This window comes from Biomphalaria glabrata, chromosome 17 (genome assembly GCF_947242115.1).
Source record: "Biomphalaria glabrata chromosome 17, xgBioGlab47.1, whole genome shotgun sequence".
NCBI classification, from domain to species: Eukaryota; Metazoa; Mollusca; class Gastropoda; family Planorbidae; genus Biomphalaria; species Biomphalaria glabrata.
In genome coordinates this window covers 2,097,892-2,122,767 of record NC_074727.1, presented here as the reverse complement: position 1 = coordinate 2,122,767, position 24,876 = coordinate 2,097,892, and the positions used below count along the sequence as shown (strand labels likewise).

Sequence of the window (24,876 nt, the reverse complement as noted above, 5' to 3'; positions counted from 1 at the left end):
CAGTCTGTGATCAAGTCTATCTAGATCTGAATATTTAAAAATTTGTTTTAAATTGTTATTTAAATCAAGACGTCGACATCAGGTGCAAATGGACAGATCAGATAGCGATAAAATAAATTTCATATTTTAGACTTAGATAAAAATAAAGAATATAAAAAGATAAAAAGAATATTGACTATAACACTAGAATTAGTATTTTACTAAATAAGCTAGTTAAAGTTATTATATGGAAAAAAAAAACTATTGGTCGTATAATGGATTGTTATCTTGGGTGTTATTTTATTTTGTACCGATGCACGAATTTTTAGTTGCTGACATCAATAAAAAAAAGTTTTTGATATAAACATCACAATTTGTGTAACTTTATTGCCCCAATAGGGCACAGAAATACTAGCAGACGTTTGGCGAATAGTGAGTTCAAATTATCTACCTTGGCTAGACTATACGTCACTTTAACTTCAACAAAAATTATAACATTGACTAAAAAGACAATTCAGAAATAAAAACATAACGATACATTATGATTCTTCTTTTTAATTTTATGAACCAATCCAACTAAATAGCGTCACGTAATTACATCTAATTACAAATCATAATTACATCTCGTAATTACATCATCTAATTACATCTTGCATTTACATCTCCGTAGGATCAAACTATTTTTACGAAATTTCATACAAAATGAGCACAAATATAAAACGTTATCTATTGGTAATCAGACATTCTATTTAGCTGCAGTCACAACATTCCAGGCTTGCTGTACTATAACAATAGTTGGTTATAGTTCATGTTACTATAACAATAGTTGGCTATAGTTCTTGTTATTTGTAACACAGTCGTCACGCTCCGTTGATTGCCTTTACTTAATACACACTGTAGCTTGAAACAGCATTCATAAAAAAAAACAACTATACACTCAAAAATGTCGCATACCTATCAAATATTCTTTTCCTTTAGTTCAAATATAAATATACAGAAGTCTGTATTTAGGGGTAAATGAGAATGAAAACAATAGTATCATTGCATGTTCTTAAAAGGGTACTTGTAATTTACATATACTTCTTTAAAACAAACAAATAAAAAATGTTGCTCAGTATTTATAAATTGCGAATACCCATCATGCAGGGCCGGCCTTAGGCATAGGCAAAGTAGACAGCCGCCTAGGGACTCCAATTGGTGGGGTGCCTCGCACTGGATCAGATGTCAAACGTAGTAGAGCACTTTGACTCGATGTTTACTGATCTAACTCTGTCTCTACTACGGAAACTGGAGATCAGTGTGACATGGGCCTCAGCTCTGGAAGAAAAGCGTGCCAAGCGAAAAAGGCCCCATCTCCTCTACCACTAAAGCGTAAGCCACCTTAGCCTGCGAATAACTAGGAAAATAGCGATAAACGAATTTCAGTTATTTAACGATTTAGATATAAACTGGTAAGTTTTTAATAAATTGCGTACTTTTTTTTATGTTTCTTTTAATTTTTTTTAAATTTCATTTGGGGAAACCGAATTCACTTTAACTAGGGTCTCCACTTATCTAAGGCCGGCCCTGTTCCATGTATCAATCTAGTCATGCAAGCTCATCGAAGCAATCAAGTTAATAGTGACAATAATGTGGTATGAGTGTGCGCCAGTGAGCGGTGTTCGTTCTAATAAACTAAGGTATGAGCTCATAACCAATGAGATAAAACAATGCAAACAGCAGACACCAGGGACGTACACTATCTAGTGGAGGGGTGCTCAGGGCTGGAAAGGACGGAAGTACTATCAAACGGAAGTAGTATTAAATTTCACTCCTAATACGTGAGAGCAGATTGCCTGCCCCACCTTTGTCAAAGTGTTGTACTCTTCTTTAAACAGCAGCTTTGCTTTGGACTACTCTATTAAGCCTATGACACGCAGGACACAGAAAGTATAAAAAGTGGCTAAAACGTAGCAGATGAACTTTTCTACAGGCATGTCCATGTACAGGCAGAACAAGGTCATTAACAGAAGGAAACACAGACCCTCTGGTGTGCGAGACCCGAATGGAGAATACTTGGCCAGCTTCTTCTCCGAGAGCACTTTGACTCGATGTTTACTGATCTAACTCTGTCTCTACTACGGAAACTGGAGATCAGTGTGACATGGGCCTCAGCTCTGGAAGAAAAGCGTGCCAAGCGAAAAAGGCCCCATCTCCTCTACCACTAAAGCGTAAGCCACCTTAGCCTGCGAATAACTAGGAAAATAGCGATAAACGAATTTCAGTTATTTAACGATTTAGATATAAACTGGTAAGTTTTTAATAAATTGCGTACTTTTTTTTATGTTTCTTTTAATTTTTTTTAAATTTCATTTGGGGAAACCGAATTCACTTTAACTAGGGTCTCCACTTATCTAAGGCCGGCCCTGTTCCATGTATCAATCTAGTCATGCAAGCTCATCGAAGCAATCAAGTTAATAGTGACAATAATGTGGTATGAGTGTGCGCCAGTGAGCGGTGTTCGTTCTAATAAACTAAGGTATGAGCTCATAACCAATGAGATAAAACAATGCAAACAGCAGACACCAGGGACGTACACTATCTAGTGGAGGGGTGCTCAGGGCTGGAAAGGACGGAAGTACTATCAAACGGAAGTAGTATTAAATTTCACTCCTAATACGTGAGAGCAGATTGCCTGCCCCACCTTTGTCAAAGTGTTGTACTCTTCTTTAAACAGCAGCTTTGCTTTGGACTACTCTATTAAGCCTATGACACGCAGGACACAGAAAGTATAAAAAGTGGCTAAAACGTAGCAGATGAACTTTTCTACAGGCATGTCCATGTACAGGCAGAACAAGGTCATTAACAGAAGGAAACACAGACCCTCTGGTGTGCGAGACCCGAATGGAGAATACTTGGCCAGCTTCTTCTCCGAGAAAGGCCTCGTGCTTCGAGCATTGTCTTGCGGCTGTGCGGGTCTTTGAGAATCCTCTGAAGACGGCTCTGTATTTGCTGGCGATGTTGTCGCGCGGCGATCGTTTGATAAGAAGTGTTTTTTATTTCTTTCCTTTTCAGGCTTAGATTTTTTGTCCGATTTTGACCTGGTTTTGTGGAAATTGGAAATTAATTGAGAGAAAAATGACTTTTCTTTCGGTCTTGCTGAAGGCGCTTCTGGAACAGAGGTGCTGGTAATACTTGAAGACTCTACCGGATTTGTTTCTGAAGGAATATCCGAGGAGAGCAGAATGGAAGAATCCATACTGCCAGAACATGATTCTGTTGCCTTTACCTTATTTGATTTCAATACTTGATTAGATGTTGAATGTTCGCTGGAAGACAATAGATTCGTTGAAGAATTTGTTTGTGGCAAGAAACCTTTCATTGTTTTTCTTATCCTGCTCGTTAGGTTCAGTTTGGGTTTTTGTGGGGTTACTTCTTCCTTAGTTTCTTGGTTTAATTGTGTAGAATTTTGCGAAGAATTATCATGCTGGATGGATGACTCGTTTTGCTTTCGGTTCGTGTTTTGATTAGTAAGAGAGACTAGTTCGGAGTTGGCAATTTCCTTTTTGTTCTTTATTTTGGTAGGGATCTTATCAGTATTTCCTGTTCCATTGTTGGTACTCTGCGAGATAGAAGGTTGTGGAGCTCCAGTGGTTGTGCTGCTAAGGTTTTGAGTCGCTGAAGACGTGGAAGCTAAAGAAAGGGGTGTAGCACTGGTTTTAACATTTAATACAGAAGGTTCTGATCGAGCTTTTCTTGAGACGGTGTAGCTCACTGCATGCCCTGTTACATTCGAGGTAGTGTTAGTTATTGAAGATAATGAACCATTTGTAGCTTTTTGTAAGATTGTTGAGCTTGGCGTAGCTTTAGAAGATATTTGTGGAACTGCCTTAGGTGTTGATAAAGTGTTGACAGATCTAGCTTTAGATTCTACAACTGGTTTCCCTGAAGATCCTACAGATAAAACTGTGGGCCCAGTAGTGGCTGTCGATACTTTTCCTGTGGTAGTAGAGCCTGAAGCCTCTTTGACAACTCTTATCTCCGCTTTGGATGCTGCTGAGGCTTTGCCTGATACCCTTCTTCTTTTAGGCTCCTCTGGTTCCGATTTGGCGATAGTAGGCGAAGTGTCTCTTGGTACGCTGAGAGCCCGAGGTCTTGGGGCTTCTACAGTAACCTGCTTGGTCACCTTGGTTTCAGATCTGCTTCTACGCCCACCACAACCGCGGTCACGTACGTCAGGTTTGCTCTCTCTCGTCTGCTGTGAATCTTTATCTCCAATTACGTCGTCTCCCTTTGTTTTCTCGCCCTCATTATGGGGCATTTGCGCTTTGCAGTTTCTCACTTCTGCCAGCTGAATTTTCTCTTTGTTCTCTGCACTATTGACTTCTTCCTTTCTCAGAATCGCAAGAGTGTTATTCATATTTGAATCTTTTGCTGGCCGAATAGGTGTACTAGAAATCGGACCTTTTTTCGATTGAGTAATTGGATTCATAGAAACAGGTTGTTGAATCGTAATAGCAGCATTGTTATGTCCCGGTTGGCTTGACCCTTGAGAATCCGACCTTGTTAAGTCTTGGTTGAAAAACGGGGTCAGCTCTCTTTCAAATTTCACCCCTGTTGCATCCGGCACCAGAAGCGCCACTTCCATGGATTTTATCTCTTTGGTTTTCTCATCAAAGAAAGGCGTCGGCTCCCTTTCGATTCTCGAAGACTCCACGAAGCCTTTGTTTGAAAAGCCAAGAAGCTGGTCATCTTTGACGCTCCCGCCCAAGAAAAATGGCGTCGGTTCTCTCTCCTCGCGGTCAGCGAAGAGTCCGGCGTGCCTTGAGGTGGAGGGCAGTCGTATGCTTTCAGAGCTCTTGAGTGCGGGGGACCTGACCTCCTCCGTCTCGTCCCACATCTCCACAACAATAGGCGGCATGTTGTCGTCAGGGAACTCCAGTTGTGGAGCAGAGTTATCTCCGCTGTTGTTGGTATTAGGGTCAGTCATTGGCGTGGATTTTTTGTCGTTATCATTGCGAGTCTTATCCTGTCCATTGTCCGACTTTATATCACTGACTCTATCATCAGAATAGATTTTCTCATAAGACTGACCTGTACAGAGTGTATTCCTGTTTACCAGATCATCTTCAATCTTCGTTTTGGAAATTTCGCCATCTTTACGACTTTCAGTCTTCTTCGTTAGCACGACATCATTATTGTTTATGGCGTTACTTCCGCTATCGCCCAGCAAGGAAGTTGACTCTGGGCATGCGGCTAGAGCGTTGCTGTTGAAGATGACCAGGTCGTCTGCCGAAGAAGCAACTTCTCCGCCGTCGTTAAAGTCATTGTTGACGTAAAACAAAGGCCTTTTGCCGCACGGCTGACTCACGTCTTGTCGCCTAGCACTCCCGCCAACGTCCTCGCCTGAATCGCTGGAATCTCCAGAGAAGACCTCGTCGTCACTACTCTCATCGCCGCTGTGGCTGCAGATACTTCCAGTGGAGTCTGGGAAAGAGACAAGGATAAAACAAAATCTCAATACGTGACCGAAAGCCTGTTGCGGCAAATGTCTCATTTAAATTGTTTAAACACATTAAAAACAAGCAGATAATGATATATGGCATATTTATTTTTTTTAAATATTTCTTTTTAAATTTAACATATATTTATAAGATTAAAAAAATAAAGCTTTTCTCAATATCCAAAAATTGAATGTTGGCTGATAATTTTAATTAGGAGATCAATGGTTTTATTTATCGACTTATTGGGTACATTCGATTCTAAGATGCATCAGCTATATCATATGAAATCGCGAATCTGTTTGATTTAGGTTCAATTTAATTAAATGTATTATTGTGTGGGCACCAGTTCGAAAAAGGCTGCAAATATCTCTATGGCAACAGCTTACCCCCTCCCCTCTTAAACCAATGCACTGAAGTCTTAGGTAGTAAATTATTAGATAACACTCTAGAAGAATACTCTAAAAATCTAAACAAGAAAACTGGGATATTAAAAAAAACAACACTATTGACTAAAAGTCTCTACAGAAGTTCACTCCTACATCATCACCCCCCACCCAAACAAAAAAACAACAACAACTAAATACTAACCTAGGTAAATAATATGTCGAAACAATTAAAGAAATGCAAAACCAAATTTGTTTTAATATTTTTTAAAAATTAAGATGAATAAGAACAATAACTCCTATACAGATTCCGTATGGATTATAATTAATTTATCCCCCTTTTACAAACCAGTACACTACTGCATTCAAATAGAACTTATTCTAATATTTGTTTTGACGGGAATCAGTAGTACCCTACTAGCCAGTACTTCATTTTGTTAAATATATCTTACTTTGGTTCTAGATTAATAAATAATGTATCGATCCATCTATCTTAGGCTCGAGGTGGTTGAGTGGTTAAGCGCTTGGCTTCCAAACCTGGGGTCCTGGGTTCGAATCCCGTTTTGACGGAAATCAGTAGTACCTTACTAGCCTGTACTTTATTTTGTTAAATATATCTTACTTTGGATCTGGATTAAATAAGTAATGCATCGATCTATCTATCTTAGGCTCAAGGTGGTTGAATGGTTTAAGCGCTTGGCTTCCAAACCTGGGGTCCTGGGTTCGAATCTAGGCAAAGACTGGGATTTTGAATTTATGGATTTTTTTAGGGCTTCCATCTCTACCTGACTTTAATGAATTCGGTTGGTCGTTGTTCTGACCACATGATATCTTGCTCGTTAAATGTTGGCCAATGAAATTGATCACCTTAACATTATCTGCCCTTACGGATCACAAGGTCCGAAAGGGGAACAAGACTTTACATCGATTTGTCTTATACTAGCGATGCGCCCCGACTTAATTTAGTATGATTCAATAAATAATTTTAAAATAAATTCATTTATCTCCTTATGATTAGGTCGTGCTGGACATACATTTTAAAATTGTTATTGTACAGAAATAGGAAAAAGTTGGAATGCATAGGTTACAAAACAATGTTAGTAAATGTTAACCTCGAATTAGTCAAAACTAGCAGTTCCAAAAAGAATTTTTAAAAATAAGAAAAAGAAAGTAATAAAAAACATGCAAGCCAGAGAAGAAAAAAATAAACGAAACAAATGAGATTAAATATTTAGAGCACTCATGCAGTTCTCTAGCAGGGCATATTTAAACAGGTTGTAAATGTTTTCTTTTTAGGAGTATAGTTCTTTTTTTTTTTAATAATATTTTTTTTTGTTACAAACATATCACTAAATGTCTTTTTTTTTCCATCTATTTGTATTTTTACTCATATTTCTATTAATCTAGTTTGCAATCGACATTGCTAAATCGGAAACTATGTCGTTTTAATTACTGTGGAATCTATGACAAGCTATCTTCGTCTTGTGTTCAGTAATTGACATAAAAAAATTTCTATTTTGGTCTATTTTGATTACAATGGCAGCACTAGAAGAAACATGGAATAAAGAAAATTAATAAGATTAATGAACAACAACACAGGGAAGCTTTGTTAAATTTGTTTATTTACAAATCAAGAAACGTTATTACAAACGTGAGAGAAAAAAAAAGGTTCTGGCCTCTTTGTTCCATATTTATAATGCAGTCATTGCGGTTATATTAACATAAGTATACCATCAGGGCCAGATAAACCTATAGGCAACACAAGCTATACCTTAGGACCCCCCCCCCTTTTTTTTTTTTCAAAGAAATATTTAGCACTGGCACATAATATCTGGACTTATAAAGAGCCCCCAAAAAGGGTCCCATATCTCAAATAGCCTGGCTCCAGTTAAAAATTTAAACACGGCACTTTTAACAATTCAATACTTAATATATAGCTTTTAAGAATGGTGTATTTGAATTTAAATAAAAGATATTAAATATAGTGTATCAAAACACATGCTGGACTCATAATCATAGTATGGTGCTTCATTTTGTCATAACTGAGCAAACTATATTTATAAAACATAATATATTTATGTGGGTTAATAAATAGCATCGGCGATATACAAATGCGATATACAAATGCAAAATACACAGTTAGTTGATGTGTCGTTGTACTGGCGATAATTATATTTTGTTTAGGTTTAGTTCGAACACAAGAAATGTCCAGCTCCACAAAAAGCAAAATTTCAAACAAAACCTAAATAATTTCTTTTTTTTAGTTTATATCACCTTCATTTTTTAAATGAGCTGCCTTGACCTCCTTCTATTACGTACATCCCTTAGGCACATTTTCATTTTCTCATCTTGCTTTTAAATCATTACATTCCAGTTAAGCAGGAAAGACAATATATGGCCAAAATGCATTTCCGTAGAAAGACACCAAACATTGAAAATACATATAATTGTATGTACAAATGAGACAAAACAAAAACAAGAGGACGAATGTTGTTTGACCCGTTTGTTATGGGTGTGAACGTCGTGTCAAGGCCGGGTCACTGCAACCTAGTGGTTCCTGGTGAATTCTAAACAGAAGCAAAAAAAAAAAAATCATAAAAATTTTGGATGTTAATAGAAAATCTAGAAATTAGGAGTAACATAACAATAAAATATATTTAATCGAGTACAGTGATTTTGTTTTATATTTGAAATAAAACAATATTTATATTTGACAATCTTAACGTCTCTCGTACATCAGTAGCTTGCGAAAAACACATTAAAATAATTAAAATGTTTTTCAACGAATTACTTCTTGGAAGATTATTACAAAAATTCTTCCGCCATTTTGAGATTGGAATGACCCAACGCATCTTTTAACTTTCGTACTTTTACAAGCATTTTACACGTACTATATTTTCCCCAAGTTAAACGAAGGGGTGGTTTCATTTCAGAATGCATTAATGTGTTTTAAAATGTTAATGATTTATGAACAAAAGAATATAGATTTACTTTTGTCAAGATCTTTATAGGGCATGTGTCGTTCTAGACTTTTAATATTCCTCCCTCCCAATTTCTGAGTGGTTAAGCGCTTGGCTTCCGAAACTGGGGTCCTGAGTTCGAATCTCAGTGAAGACCCTGTTCCACCCAACTCTAATGGGCACCTGACTTAAGTTGGGGAAAGTATGAGCGGCTGATCGTTGTGCTGGCCATGTGACACCCTGCTCCTTAACCTTTGGCCAAAGAAACATATGACCTTATCATCTTCTGCCCTATAGATCGCAAGGTCTGAATGGGGAATTTTACTTTTCTTTACTTATAAGCGAAATCTCCCCTGGGCCCCCTGGGTTCGAATCTCTGTGAAGACCCTGAGTCCACGAAATCTCCCCTGAGCGTCCTCCAACCTTATCGTCTGCCTAATTTTGGCTCTGACTTTTGATACGTAAACATAGAAAGGTGTTAAAGCTTTCCTGTTATATTACTCGATCTACTTATGACTCGGTACGTCTAGATGTCCCTGGTTCAGCTGTATTTATAAATCAACAAGTAACACTCGATCAAACACATAAACTTTAATAATCTTTACGGCATATCACACAAGCTGGACTCTGTCTGCCCACTCTCTGACAACAAAACACACTTCCGGTCATTCGAGCAGAGTGTAAAAATAGATTATACATACATACGCACATTCATCCGTGATACTTACTTCTGGCGGTGGTGCGGGCCGAGTTGTACAAAAACGGGCGGTCCGTGATGTCAGCGGATGAAACGTAGTTTTGGCGTGGATTTGTCGAAGGCCGGGAAGATGTCTGAGCGTTGTTTTGAGCAGGGGCGGCGTTGGACGATTTCTCTCTGTGTCTCGCGCTAGTATTTTCAGATTCTACTTTTTCCGGGGTTTTCCCAACATCGTCAGACCATCCCGCGGCACGTTTGTACACCGGGATTTCCCGACTGCCATAGGCGTCACGGCCGTAGTTCTTCTTCTGGGCTACATGCGGGGGCGGCTGTGGGGTATCCGCGTTCTCCTTTTGTGACCTTTCGGCTATCTTTTCGTGGAAGGACGCTCTTTTGGCCGCTACTGTTCCAGCTAGTTTCATCAGCTCCATCTGCTTGGGTATGAGATTTTTGTTCTCAGGGAGCTGCTGAAGTGAAGGCGAGGAGGAAGATGTGTTTAAGAAAGGCATCGGAGTTGGAGACTTTGACCTCTGACGTATTTCTGAAGGCCTGATTGTATCTGATACTGATTTTTTATTTCGAATGGTTATCTCAGCTTCCTGCTTCCCAGAAACACCCAAATGTTTAACACCGGACGGCGGTTTGTGGGCCACTTCTAGAAATTGATGCCTTAAGTCGCTGATGGACGCGGCTCGTTTTAAAAACATCTCATCTTTTTGACGCTTTTCCGGGTCGAGAGCTTTCTTTTTGGGTCTACCAAGTGATTTGGTGTAAGACTCCCTCAGGTCGCTGATTGACCCGGATCGCTTGAGTTTTAAGAGCTCGCCCTCTTCCACGCTGTTTCTCCTTGACCGCATTCTGCTTGGGTTCTCATCTTTGGCGGTAGTTTCAAACGTTTTCTTGACGTCTGATATGGAATAATTGTGTTTCTGCAAGATGTCGTCCCAATACTTGTGCTCTTCTTCATTCATAACATGTCCGCCGAGTTGAGTCTCGAGACACTTGCGAAGGTCTTGAAACGAGTAGTCTCGCTTGTAGACTTTTTTATCTTCATCAAGGTAGTCCATGCTCTGAGAGGAAGTGTTTTGCTTTGTCTCGCTTGCCTGCCTTTGCCTAGTCTCTTCTTCGTACTGCCTCCTCAGCTGCTCTTTCCGAATGAGCTCTTTCTTTTTGTCCATTCGTTTCTCTTCTTCCTCTTTCTCTTTCGCCTTTTTGGCTTCTTCTTTTTTCCGCTGCTCTTCAGCTTCGTTTTTCATATGATTTTGTCTCATGTCTTCTCTGAGACGAATGTCTTTGAGTCTTAGCTCCTCTCTCTGCTGGGACTCTTTGGCTCCAAGCTCTTCTCTAAGCTGCAACTCTTTTCCACGAAGAGCTGCAATCTGGGACTGCACTTTAGCTTTCTCTTCTTTCTCTTTCTGTGCTGCTCTTTGTTTCTCCTCTTCCGCCTTTTTCTTTTCGATGTCTGCTTCAGCTTTGGAAATTTGTTTTTTCTGGGGGACGTCTTTGTTTTTGGCTGCGTCACTGATTTCTGTCTTTGGCGGCTGTCGTTTGGCTCGTAGCTCATCCAGTTGCTTCTGCTCTCTCTTTCTGAGCTCCTCGATCTGTTGCTTCTCTCTTTGTTTCAAGTTGTCGATCTGTTGTTGTTCTCTTTGTCTCATGGCGTCCATCGGCGTGAGAGGAACGCTGAGTTTGTTTGGCTGTGCCGAAGAAGTCTCTCCAGTCTTAACATTCGCCTTCTGTGGGTCGACTTTTAACATAGCCTTGTTCTTATCCTCAGGTTTCATTAAGTTCTGGAACATTGCAAGAGCTGCTGGACCATTCTTTCTAGCAGCGTCGTCTTTCTTAACTCCTCCGATAGTTCCATTTTGTTGAGCTTTCAACTTTTCAGCTGCCTTTCTGTCCTCTTCCTCCTGCTTTCGTTTGTCTTCTTCTAATTGTTTCCTCAACTCTAACCGTCTCTTCTCGTCCTCTTTCATCCTGGCTTTGTCTGCTTCTATCTTAGCCATTGTCTCTTGCTTCTTCTTCTCCTCTAACTTCTTTTGCTCTTCTTCTTCTCTCTTCTTCTTGGCCTGCAGCTTTCTCTCAAGATCTTTCTCCATGAGTAGAAGCTCTTCTTTCATTCTCTCGTATTTACTTGTGTGCTTTTCGAACTGGGTGTCTTGGTTATCATCCTTGGTTTTGGGTGATGTAGAATTTTCCTTAATTTCGTTCTCTTTTGCTCGGTCATCTTTTTTGAGGGTCACTGTTGCTTGCTTCTCTTTTTCGGATGCTGCTTCGGAGTTGTCAGGAGTGGGTCTCCTTCTACGTTGTATCAGGATTTTTCCTTTTTCTTCTTTGCCACCTTCTTGCTTCTTCTGAGATTCCGGTTCCGGTTCTTTTTTCGGAACTGCCGGTGGTTTCTTGGAAACCTCAGGCTCACGGCCGCCGGTTTTAACCTTTGTATCGACGGCAGGGGCCTGCTCTTCTTCTTCCTCATCCTCCTCGTCACTGTGGTCACCATCTTCTCCAGCTGCAGAAATTTAGTGTGGATGAAATCTCAACTATGAACTAATAATAGACAGTTAAACATACGTTGCAGGTTAAGAAAAGAATGGTGTCAGCAAAAAATTAAAATGTTGCATTGGTTTTACCACAGTGTTCTTAGTTCTTACTATGTAGAGTTTAATACTGAACATGTATACCTTTCTTATGTCTATGTGTAACTTTATAAAACATTAGCATGGTTCAATATTATAAATGTGTATACACTCCTAACGCATATGTTTAGTTGAATATTATATACGTATAGCTTTATAATACTTTTGTAAAATTGAATATTAACTATGTCTGGCTTTTGCAAATTAAAATCTTGCACTCTTCATAACTCGAAGACAAGCCTTGTATTTAACTTCTAGCTTTATATAAATATGTATGTATACAATCATATCTTTATAATACTTGTGTATATTTCAATACTATATATGTATAGCTCTTTACTGCCTAAGTGCTAAAAAATTACCTCAAAGCAGCAAAAGAATATATATCAATTCATCTAAAAATTCATTAATTTAACTAGAGCCTATGTAGCAGTTAAGCTTTGTCGATCTACTTCAGTTGTTTTGTTAGTTAAAAACATTTCTTTAGTTGGCTACAAAATTTTGGCAGAAAAACATTTTCCTATATTTTCATTTGGCACCTGGCAACTATTTTGTCAAGACTTACATTTAATTTCTGATGAAGGAAAAAAAAAAACTTAAACAAACATCACAATAACACATTTCTGTTTAAATAAAAAAAACAGACAAAAAAAAATGGAAGCGAACTAGAAATTGGTTAGTATATCAAATAAACGTAAAACTGAACTAAAGAAAGGTTCATCTAGGTTCATCTAGCAACAGAATAAAAAGTACTTGTCTGTATCAATAAATCTGTTCTGTTTAGAAAATAGTACTACAGTATATTAAAAGATTGTGTGTTTTAGTCCTTAGTGATGGAGCCATTATTTCACACCGTAATATTTCAGATCTGGGAAGAGGTCACTATAATCATGCAGTTCTAAATGGCAGCCTGGCTTTGGTCTACGGAAAGTAAATGCATTGTGCTGGTCATATGCCACCCTCGTAAGACTGAGAGTCGAACTCGAGGTTAACATGATCTAATCTACTGACGGCAAGGTCTGGAAGAGGACAGGGTGCATTCAAGGAAAGATAACCTCTACCTACATTCACAACCTTAAACATAGAAATACCCCCGAGCCCCTGTAAGTAAACAAATTGGACAAAAACAACTTTGGCGTCCCTCAGAAGGATGCGAAGAGCAGTGTAAGGACAGATTGGGTTCTTCCCAGTAAGGGTGATACCCAGACCATTTGTTATAGAAGCCATCACCACTGACCTGCGACGTCCCAGCCTGTGGGCTGTGGAGACCAATAGCTTATTACCACGTCGTACAGGCCTGTGACACGGCAATACGCTATTGGTCCAAAAAGCCCACAGGTTGTGACGTTGCATGTCGGTGTTCAATCCTTCTATGACGATTAATGTTAACTGTCAGAGAAAGTAAAAATACTGGCGGAAAATATACAGTTGTGTACGTGTCAATGGGAGACGCGGTGGCCGAGTGGTAAGGCGCTTGGCTTCCGAAAAGGGTGGTCCAGGGTTTAAATCCTGGTGAAGACTGGGATTTTTAATTTCCGATATTTATATGATTATATCTTGATTATAATGATAAAACAATGAAAAATACTGTCACGTGACAGCCTGTGTATTACGTAATTTGTATGGAAGAGATAGAGAACCACGTGGCTAAATGTTGTTTGTTTACGATTGGTGAATGAGGTCAAATTGGCCCACCCCGGGGCTAGGCTAAAGATGGAAGTAAATGTTTATTCTCTTTTTAGAGCTATATAAATCTATCACACTGAAAATGTCAATTGGCAAATAATAAAGAGTTTAGTGCGTAAATTTTTTTATCATTAAAAACTAAATTATTTTTTGGCTTTTAATAAATATACATAATAAATTAAAACAACATTTTAGATTAGTTATTCTAGTTATAAAAATAAACTTTAAAAATGAAGAAAAAAAAAAGATTTTTTAACGTTGAATTAGTATTTTCTAGTTACATCAAATGGGCAAACTCCAGTATGAAAGTGAATAATAGTTTCCATATGTAATAAGATAGGGTATTCTTATGCACTCATCTCTAAAGGTGAAATGTTAGCGTAAATATATGACCTAAACTAAATTTAAACTATTCACAATCTCTTTGACTCGAAAAAAAACCTACGCAAAGATTTAAAATAGATTACTCAGCATATTGGTAAATCAGTGGTAACACATTATACACATAGTAATGACCTGGAAAGATATGGGTTAGGGAGACATATTACATGTAAATTGTAAGTCTCTTTCTAATTATTTTTCTTTCCACGTTTCGGACGTCCTAGTTCAAAACCTCATGCATGACGTCATGGAATCGAAGCATAGGTTCGAACTCGGGACCCTCGCGGGGACAGTCCGAAGCTCATACCAACTCGACCAGGCAGCCATCCTTGTGGTGCGAAAAGCTTACTTTCCCCACCTCTTCAGTCCCCAGGTGGCAAGCTGAAATAGTGCAACTCTTTAACACTGTTAATCTAAGCCAGGGGTTCTCAACCTGTGGGTCGCGACCCCCCCTTGGGGGGTCGATTGACGATTTGCGAGGGGTCGCCTAAGACCATTGAAAATATGGATTGTTATTGTCTGTCACAGATTACATTATAGAATTGTTTGTACATTTCACTTTTGAAAGTAATATAAGCCCTCGACATGAGTCTCGGGATTTAATCCTCAAATTTAGACACTTGACGTTCAAGTCAGGATTTACCCAAGGGACGTAATTAGTATGTTTGAAATCTATTGGTTGATTTGAATTTAAACAAAGACATTTTTTGAAAGAGTTAGCGCCAGAGAATTGGCGGTAGTAAGAAAGAAAAGTCAGTCGATAAAATAATGTCCTTGTAGTCAGTCACGTTTCTAAGAGCTCTATTTGAAAAGCCTTTGTAATATGCTCATTGATTTGTAATTTGTACATAAACTGTACTTACGTTGTATTTATTAAAGTTCCAGAGTTTTGTTTTATCAAAGAATCGTTAATTTGTGAGTCTAGATCGTCATTTTGTTAACTACTGAATTCAAGTAAAATCCCCGGCATAACAACACATCATACCACCAAAATGTTGTCACATCTGGCCCAAGTGTTGTTACATTGGCACTCTCCGACTAATAAAAGTTCATGGACAACTTTTAACGAAATTTATTCAAGATCTAGGACCAATTTCTAAAACTCTTCAAAGGAACTTCATTCTTATTTAACGGAGGACAGAATTTCTGTGTTTAACAGGTCAGTTGGTTATCGATAATTCTTTTATAAAGATTTTCGTTAGAGTTACGTCTAACTCACGAAATCTATTATTATATGTAATTGGCAAAAGGAATAAGACCAATATACATGATAACTGGCATTATAAAAAAGACCAGTAAAGCAAATAACTGGCAATATAAAAGACCAGTAAATCAAATAACTGGCATTATAAAAAAAGACCAGTAAATCAAATAACTGGCATTATAAAGAAGACCAGTAAATAATCATTTGTCCAGCACAAAGTAAACAGAAGACCAGATTTAACCTACTGTTAAACCAGAAAAAAAAGTACATCGGCTCAATAGATCTATATATCAATCATACGACTCCAGTAGTACTTCTACTGTAAAACAAAGTTATACTTCATAGCCAGTTACGGCATAACTAACATTGATTTGTTATATTCAAAACGTTACTATATTTCTACATTCCAAGTTGGTATATTTTTCAACATGTCTCCAAAGACAAGAACACAAAGATGGTTAGAATTATTTGACATAGCTAAAGAAAAACAAGTACCTAAACCAGAAGAATGGGTTCATCGACAGGAAGAAAAAGAATATCAAGCAAAAGTACATTGTAACATGACTTTAACAACAGACATAATAGGTGAAGCCATAGCTTTAGCAGAAAAACTCAATATTCCTTCACATGAACGAGAAAGATGGTTTGATAATAAATTAGCTGAGTTCGACAGAGAAAACGACAGAAAACGGCAAGAAGAACTAAAACGAGAATTATTAGAATTGAAAAATACCGAATTCAAAGCTGAACAAAAGAATGATGCAACATTAACAAGAATATACCAGAAAGCTCAATTAAGAAAGCGTACAGCATATCTCGAAGATGGATTTCTCAAGAAGATTATTTTCCGCAAGTACAATGTAATTGAACAAATATATGTACCACAGAAGTACAGACAACAAATAATCAAAGCAAAGCATGAATTTTATGACACCATACATATGAGTGTAACAAGTACCAAGAAGAGAATTGCCAAAGAATATTATTGGCCTAGCTTGAACAAAGATGTCAAGAAATACATTAATAAATGTTTACATTGTCAATGGGATCATGATGAGAAACAAACTCAAAAGAAAGTCAACATAACTAAAACAAAGAATGAACCAGACTACAAAGTCAGAATTGACATCAATGAATCTATGCATCATGACTCAAGTAAATCAACAGGGACATCACTGCCTACTACATGTCCATCCCTACCCACTACATGTCCATCCCTACCTGACAATATAAGCCCATCCCTGCCAAGTACTTTCCCATCCCTAACCGCTGATGATGACTTCATACATCAAGACTTGAATAAGACTGCATCAAATACTATGATATGCATTGAAAATTCTTGCTACAATCAAGACAAGTCTCAAGAACCAGAAGCAGAAACTAAAGAAACTTATATTCAATCAACTTTGGCTATACCAGACAAAAGAAAAACTATGCAACTTGACTCTAACACTCATACAAGTATTCCTCATCTGAAAGAATGTGAGTCAACTCAAGAAGCCATTACAACCATGAACATTGGAAGTCAAAGAATATTACATGAACACATGAAATCAAGATATTTTACTCAAGGAGATCAAGTCAATCTACTTTTACCAGATTGGAGTAACAAGCTATCCTACAAATGGCAAGGTCCATTTACCATCACCAGAAAGATTTCCAACCTGCTTTATGAAATCAATGTCAACAAGTCTACCAGAGTATTTCATGTTCATATGTTTGAACATTACCATGAAACAGATAATGAAGACATCAAAGCAGAAGTTGAACATTTTACAAGCTTAGCAACTATTCCTGAGGAAGAAGAAACATCATCAACACCCATTCCTGAGATAGATGTTTCATTACCAACATCAAATAACATTGACATTCCCAAGGTCATCACTCTGGATGACATAGCACTACAGAAAGTAAAGAACACTAAAGTGTTTCCAGACCATGCAGATTTCTTTACCAGTGTTTCTGAAACATTTCCAGTACTGCAATTTGAAAGTAACTCAGAAAGCAATAACATTGACAACACCAAGTTTCATACTCAGTCCACTCAAGGGGCAACTTTTCTTCAGAAAGGAACAAATGAACTTCTTCAACATGGCTGTATCGACCGATTGAACTCAAACATGTTCAGTCATTGCTCTATTGAACATTCTAATGCAAAGCATTCTGCTACCATTGTTCTACAGAGTCAAAGTTCATCAACCAGAAAATTGAGTTTTGGTTTCGGACAGTTCTTATTTTCCCCAAACTCAAACGCGGTTCAATCAGACATTATCTGTGAGATCATTATGACATGGAGACAACAGCTTCATAAACTGAAAGACCTTTTCTTCAAGTTTAGAAAACGCACATGCACATCCATGTCGGCAATTCAGAAGGGTTCCGAACTTTACATTTCTACTCTACATATGTACTATAGCATATTTAGTGCCACTTGATCCATTATCATTCATACTCGTCAAGGAAGAACAGTATTCAGTTGTACTTAATCAATTAATTTGTCTACTCATTCTTTCCACAGGAGTTCTATATCAGATGTTGTATTTATTTCAGCACCAAGCAACCCACTGAGGAAGGTCACTCATTCAAGATACTTTGTTTATTATATTTCAGCATCTTTGCATATGACATGCATCAGACATCTTAATTTTTAAATCATGTGCATTTTATTTCAGGTATTTTATTTCAGGTCGAATATTATTGCATATATCCTATTATAATAGTACAGATACATGACAGACAATTGGAATTTTTCATTGCTTCACACATGTTGAGATTTATATCACATTGAGTATTATTATTCAGAAGATTGTCATGTACTATCACAATTATTTTTTCTATGTCAATTTTTCATATGCAATATATTTTTCCATGTACACATTTTCACATTAGTACTAACCAAATGAGTTATATTGTCATATTTTAATTTCATCATGAAGCTTCATAACTTATTCAATTCAAGATTTCATTTATTCAAGTATTATGCTTTGTACAACTTTTGATATTATTCATGACAAGCATTGTCTTATTTTCATAACCACTTGAATGGTGAAACAAGTGTTCAAAGTCATCAATGATTTTATTCACTGCATTTACATTTTTTAATCTCCAAGTTGACTTTATTTTGTTATATGTTACCTCAACCATTTTTCTATAATTTCATGTATGGTATTTTGTGTATATTCTAATACATATGAGCATTTCTATTACCATACAAATGCTAAATGGAGAGGGGGGTAATATGTCACAGATTACATTATAGAATTGTTTGTACATTTCACTTTTGAAAGTAATATAAGCCCTCGACATGAGTCTCGGGATTTAATCCTCAAATTTAGACACTTGACGTTCAAGTCAGGATTTACCCAAGGGACGTAATTAGTATGTTTGAAATCTATTGGTTGATTTGAATTTAAACAAAGACATTTTTTGAAAGAGTTAGCGCCAGAGAATTGGCGGTAGTAAGAAAGAAAAGTCAGTCGATAAAATAATGTCCTTGTAGTCAGTCACGTTTCTAAGAGCTCTATTTGAAAAGCCTTTGTAATATGCTCATTGATTTGTAATTTGTACATAAACTGTACTTACGTTGTATTTATTAAAGTTCCAGAGTTTTGTTTTATCAAAGAATCGTTAATTTGTGAGTCTAGATCGTCATTTTGTTAACTACTGAATTCAAGTAAAATCCCCGGCATAACAACACATCATACCACCAAAATGTTGTCACATCTGGCACAAGTGTTGTTACATTGTCTATTTTCTATTGCTGTATGTGTGTGTGTTTGGGGAGGGGGGGGTCGCGGCAGAGTGGGGTATTGTAAAAAGGGGTCGCCGAGCATAAAAGGTTGAGAACCGCTGATCTAAGCCTTACTTCTTCTTTTGTCGGGGCGCCCGTTGGCGAAGGCCCAGTCTCCCACGAAGCTAGGCCAACTCTGCCTGCTCTTCAGCGTAAGGGCGTAGTAAAAGTCGGTCATGGGGGAGGGCGGCAGGCTCTGTAACTCTTGCCCTTGTTTTTCCTCCTCCTCCACCTTCTCCACGATGGTGGCGAACATGGGCGGAAACGACACCGTCCTCCTGTTCTGTCCGCTCTTTGGATCTTTCTTCTTCTGGCTCTTGGGTTTGGCTGTATGAAGAGGAATAGCAAGCAATAGAAAAAACAACAAAAAGAAAACTTAGTAACAAAGCTTATCTAAGGGAAATTACTGCCATTGACTGAAAATTACAGGGTTTAGCTCCCATTCTGCTATATTCATAGACATAAATAAATATAGACTGGCCGATTAAAGAGTTTTATGAAGCGAAAATTTGTGACTTGCAATTTTGTGTACTTTATTATACAGCATTTATGAGCAGTATAAAAGTTAAGTATTCATATCTATTTCAGCCACACACCTATATATATTGTAAATAAGGAGGCAGTGTAGTTTTGTTTAATCTCTAAGACTGAAGATCATGCAATTTTTCATAATTCGGAAATCCGAATACAATAGATATACATGTTTTCAAATTACATGAAGTTACTTCCTTCGGCCAGTCTATATTTGTTTATGTCTATGGCTATATTCATATATCTAATCTTTTAATATAACCATGATTATGCCATACATGTGTCCCTATACACGTAGAAGCGTCTCCTAATAAGTAAAAAAGGGGAGGAGGGGTCGTCACTTTTTTTAACATCCATATAACGACTGGTCATCTTATAGACCACAAAAAAACAAGATTCAAATGATACCAAGACCACATTTACCTTTAACAGAAAGAAAGAAAAAAGAAGAGGTGGCGCCTTCCACATTTTCAGCCCTGCACCTGTACGCAGCCTCGTCGCCCTTGTTGACGCAAGCAATGATCAGGCTGTAGCTGCCCATTCCGTTGTTCTCAACGTGGATGCGCTGGTGGTCAATGATCTCCTCGTCATCCTGGTCAAGCAACAAAAACAACAACAAATCTACATCTTATTACATTGAAAGAATACGTTTTAAGTAGCCTACGTACATGTAGCTGTAACAGTGTTAGTTTGGGTGCAAAGCCCTCAGCCCCCTGGATGACAAAGTGGTCATCATCGAACCACGATGGACGAACTATATATATATATATATATAAATAGTATTATCTATGGTTCTGATAGTAGAAGTGCCGGATTTACTCACAGGCTATACATATTATATCTTAGAGACCGACAAAAAAAATCAAACACTGACATATAACATGTGGCAGTAATTATGATAGAGGAAGTAGTAAATTTAGTAGTAACTTAGTAGGTAATTTAGTAGCAATTTAGTAGGCAATTTAGTAGGTAATTTAGTAGTAATTTAGTAGGCAATTTAGTAGGTAATTTAGTTGGTAATTTAGTAGTAAATTTTGTAGTAATTTAGTAGATAATTTAGTAGCTTATTTAGTAGGTAATGTAGTAGGTAATTTAGTAGTAAATTTAGTAGTAATTTAGTAGTTAAATTAGTAGTAATTTAGTAGTATATTTAGTAGTAATTTAGTAGGTAATTTAATAGTAATTTAGGAGTAATTTAGTAGAAATTAGTAGTAATTTAGTAATAATTTAGTAGTAATTAAGTATTAATTAAGTAGGCAATTTAGTAGGTAATTAAGTAGTTATTTAGTAGTAATTAATAGTAATTTAGTAGTAATTTAGTAGGTAATTTAACCCATTTAGTAAAACAGCACTACTTTGCCTAGAAATTGATATGTTTAGTCCTAATTAGTTGCTAGAAATGGAATGGTCATAAATTTAAAATGTGACGTCGGACCTTCGACGTGGCAAGGAGATTTTGGTCTAAACTCCCCACAAGCCCAACAAAGTGTTCAAAGAGTGTTCTCTTTGTTTACCAGTGTACGTTAGACTAGGCTCGTCTTTTCTTTCCAGGTCACCGTAAACCTCAGTTCTCTCCCCTACTAACTAAACAGGTAAGTTATTCCACCTGACTGACCCTTTTGGTAAGGTTCCCCTTTCAGACCTTGCGATCTATAGGGCAGATGAAGTTGAGATCATCTGTTTCTTTCGCCAGCGGTTAAAGAGCAGAGTGTCATGTGAAAAAATGGATGACCCCCCCCCCCCTACGCTAAAGGAAACCGATCTTGCCATTCAACAGCTCGCAAGCGGAAAAGCCCCAGGAAGCTGACTCCATTCCCGCAAAGGTCTAAAAAAAAAAGTGGATTAGCCCATGTGGCCAGCACAACGACCAACCACCTTTACTTTCCCCAATTTAAGTCAGGTACCCATTAGAGTTGGGTGAACTCAGTGGTGCCCTAAAAATCCCGAAATTTAAAATCCCAGTCTTCACTGAGATTCGAACCCAGGACCCTAGGTTTGGAAGCCAAGTGCTTTACCACTCAACCAACGCGTCCCCTACTGACCCTTTATTTATGTTGTAGACTAACAATTAACTCCTGTTTCCCTGTTCACAGGGGTTAAGCTTGTTCATTTTATGACCCTTGACGAAAAGAAAGGTTTTTATAACAATTTAGACACAGGCTATGAGAATTAATGCTCTATCAGTAATGTCAATGAGTTATGATGAGATGTCACACTATGGGTTGCTTTACCTTGAACCATCTTAGGGTAGGAACGGGAAATCCTGCCACTTTACAATCTATGCAGAGTGACTGCCCTTCCAACACAGTTTCCTCTCCTTGCAATTTCTGAATAAACTCAGGAGCTAAAAAAAAAAAAAGGGACATATGATAATTACCACAATGGTATAAATAAAATCTGCATCATATAATATGTTTGTACACAATAATCAGATTTTACAAATATTTATTTTTTAAAGTAGAATTAAATTAATGTAGGGATTGTTAACTTGTTACGTCAATTTGTGCTGGAAATTTTTATCAAATGCAGATAACTCTAAATAGTCATCTATTTGGAGTTTCCGGTGTATAGAGATTAGGAAGTGGTGATTGGCTCTGTAATTTAAAAGGCACACCACACATTTTGTGTTTTTTTAGCACCGTAAAATAAATATTTTTTAGCTATTTTGCTTCTAGCACAAACTAATGTTGTTGTTTTTTTTTTCTTAGTTGGCAGCAATGATCTTTTCATGAAGTGACCTTGACATTGTTTGAAAAAAAAAATTGTTGTGAAAATTTTTAAATTGCGCCAAAAAAGAGCACAACATTGAGAATTATATATTAAAAATAATTGTTACTCTTTTAAAAGACACAGGTCTATTCGTTTTTATGCTCATACTGAAATGAAAAAAAAAAGGTTGATATAAGCAAAAAAAAACACTGGCAATTGTTACAGCTTTCTACTATATCTATATTTCAATAGCTCTCTACAAACTACGCTGGTTTTTCTACAAATCTAGGTGTCCCTGGGTTCAGCTGTAATTATAAAAGCACTTAACTACTCGATTTATATGCAGAAACGTCATTATACTTCCAGGCAGATATTACACGCTGGTGTCTCTCTTGTCTAAGCTAACACACTTCCGGTCCATCGCGCAGACGTTCCAACTTATCTTATATAATACAGACGTTAATTGAAAACAGAAGATGATTACGTCCTACGCGTCATGCATTCAGTCATGCATATTAACCAATAACTTAAATTCTGCCAAGTCACTGGTTTTCCTGGCTAGCTCAGTCAACCCATTCCATGCTCTAATAGCACTAGGGAAGAAGGAGCATTTGTACAGATTCGTCCTGGCATATGGGACGAGGAATGTGCCTTTATCTTTGTGTCTTTCAGGGTATTTTATTAGATTTTGTTTTTGTATTTGAAGATTATAGTTCAGGGTTTTATGTATAATGGACCTCATTCACCAATCGTAAACAACATTAAAATACGTGATACTATTCTTAAAAAAACGAAAAAAAAACTGTCACGTGATAGCCACTGCGTATTAAAATTAGATCCTAATTTGTTTAGAAGAGATAGAGAATCACGTGGCTAAATGTTGTTTGTTTACAATTGGTGAATGAGGTCCACTGCCACTTTACTTTTGAGTCTTCTCTACTGAAAGCTTTCTAAATTTAGTGATTTTACTAAAGGTGTTACTCTAGTCAAATGTGAATATTCTTTTGTTATGAATCTCACTGCTCTATTTTGTGTCTGTTTCAGTTTCTTAATGTTTTCTTGAGTTGAGGGGTCCCAAACAGAGGATGCATATTCTATTATTGACCTAACCAAGGTTACCTGACATATATCTGTAAAAAATAGATTATACACACATACACGCATTCATCCGTGACACCAATAGTAATCACCTTCATAAAGCGTCTTCTTCCTGCCGTAGGTGAATGGTCTCCGTTCCGCTCGGTTGAGCAGACTGTCTATGTCAATACCAGCAAAGCGGTCATCCACTTCTTCGGCCAGGGCTGTCATTTCTGCTTCACGGTGACGCTCTCACAGCCTCGATCTGATTCTACCTCCTCGACCTCTGATGTTCATGAATCTTTTCACAGGATAAAAGGGAAAGTTATGATTGAGTTACATCTGGGTTTAGCAGAAGAATCCAATAAAACGGCTGTCTTCATTGACATGTCTCACTGACATATGGACATCATCAGATAGCTTCAGATAAACATGTTGGTGGTTAAAGGAGTTAACCCCTTTTTTTTTTTGAAGGCTAATCAAGGACACAAATTGTTTGAGAATATTATCCGCACACCTCTTTTGTTTCATAATTGAGAACCATTTAAATGAAAGGAATTACTTTCTCAAGCGAAGCAAACACAGAAACACGATAGGCGTTATGAGGCGTTGTGAACGAGTACAACACACGTAGAGATATCACTGCGCTTGATCCAATTCGAAAACACAACTACGATGCTGCGCTGTCACGTGACCTTGGCATGACTCAAGCCAAATCTGGAAAGAAAGTAATGAAAGATTTATTTAAAGACAACCAAAATATACAAGCATGTAAACATAGTCTCCCCCGTTTATGCCACTTAATAAAAGACATATCACATATTACCATAAAATGAATTTATTCGTTAACAATAAAACCAACCTTATTGTTGGTATTTTTATTTTAAACTGGTCATTGAAATAAGTCATTCATTGGCAGCTAGGAGTTAGATATTTAGGGTTGCTCTGAGTCCACCTAAATAGGTTCCACTTAGTTAAAAAAAAGAGAAAGTAAATGCGGTTGGTCGATGTGCTGGCCACACAACACCCCTCTCGTTAACCGATGGTCAAAGAAACAGATGACCTATATATTACTAGGTCTGAAGGGGGAACCTTACTTGTTTACTAAATTTGAGCATTAATAATTTTAAGACCAAACGTGCAAAACCGCCTTTTGGTGTAAACATTTTATCAATAAACTCTAGATCTAGACCAGGGGTCGGCAACCTTGCGAGTCGGAAGAGCCAAAAATTAGAATTTGCAAAATTTTAAATTTTTTAAAGAGCCACAACATTTTTTCTTGCCAACAATAAATAGTACTCACACACTCTTTTTAAACTTTTTATTACTATATATATATATATATAATGTTTTTCACTAC

The 24,876-nt window shown here is 37.4% G+C and overlaps 1 protein-coding gene across 4 annotated transcripts in view; it reads right to left on the bottom strand.

Annotated features, from left to right (window-relative positions):
* Nucleotides 1-518: 518 nt before the first annotated feature.
* The window catches only part of LOC106061030 (trichohyalin-like), a 46,490-nt gene continuing 22,132 nt past the window's right edge, over nucleotides 519-24,876 (bottom strand). For 3 of the 4 annotated variants that reach the window (XM_056015674.1, XM_056015673.1, XM_056015672.1), the window contains exons 2-6: nucleotides 23,630-24,233; nucleotides 21,962-22,074; nucleotides 20,154-20,322; nucleotides 19,275-19,526; nucleotides 519-5,445 (exon numbers count right to left, since the gene is read on the bottom strand). In XM_056015674.1, coding sequence (XP_055871649.1) covers nucleotides 2,711-5,445; nucleotides 19,275-19,526; nucleotides 20,154-20,322; nucleotides 21,962-22,074; nucleotides 23,630-23,747 — 3,387 coding nt within the window. In that variant the 5' untranslated portion in view covers nucleotides 23,748-24,233 and the 3' untranslated portion in view covers nucleotides 519-2,710. Of the gene's footprint in view, nucleotides 5,446-8,119; nucleotides 8,413-9,533; nucleotides 12,012-19,274; nucleotides 19,527-20,153; nucleotides 20,323-21,961; nucleotides 22,075-23,629; nucleotides 24,234-24,876 lie in introns of all 4 variants that reach the window. The other variant, XM_056015675.1, reaches the window with a different exon arrangement.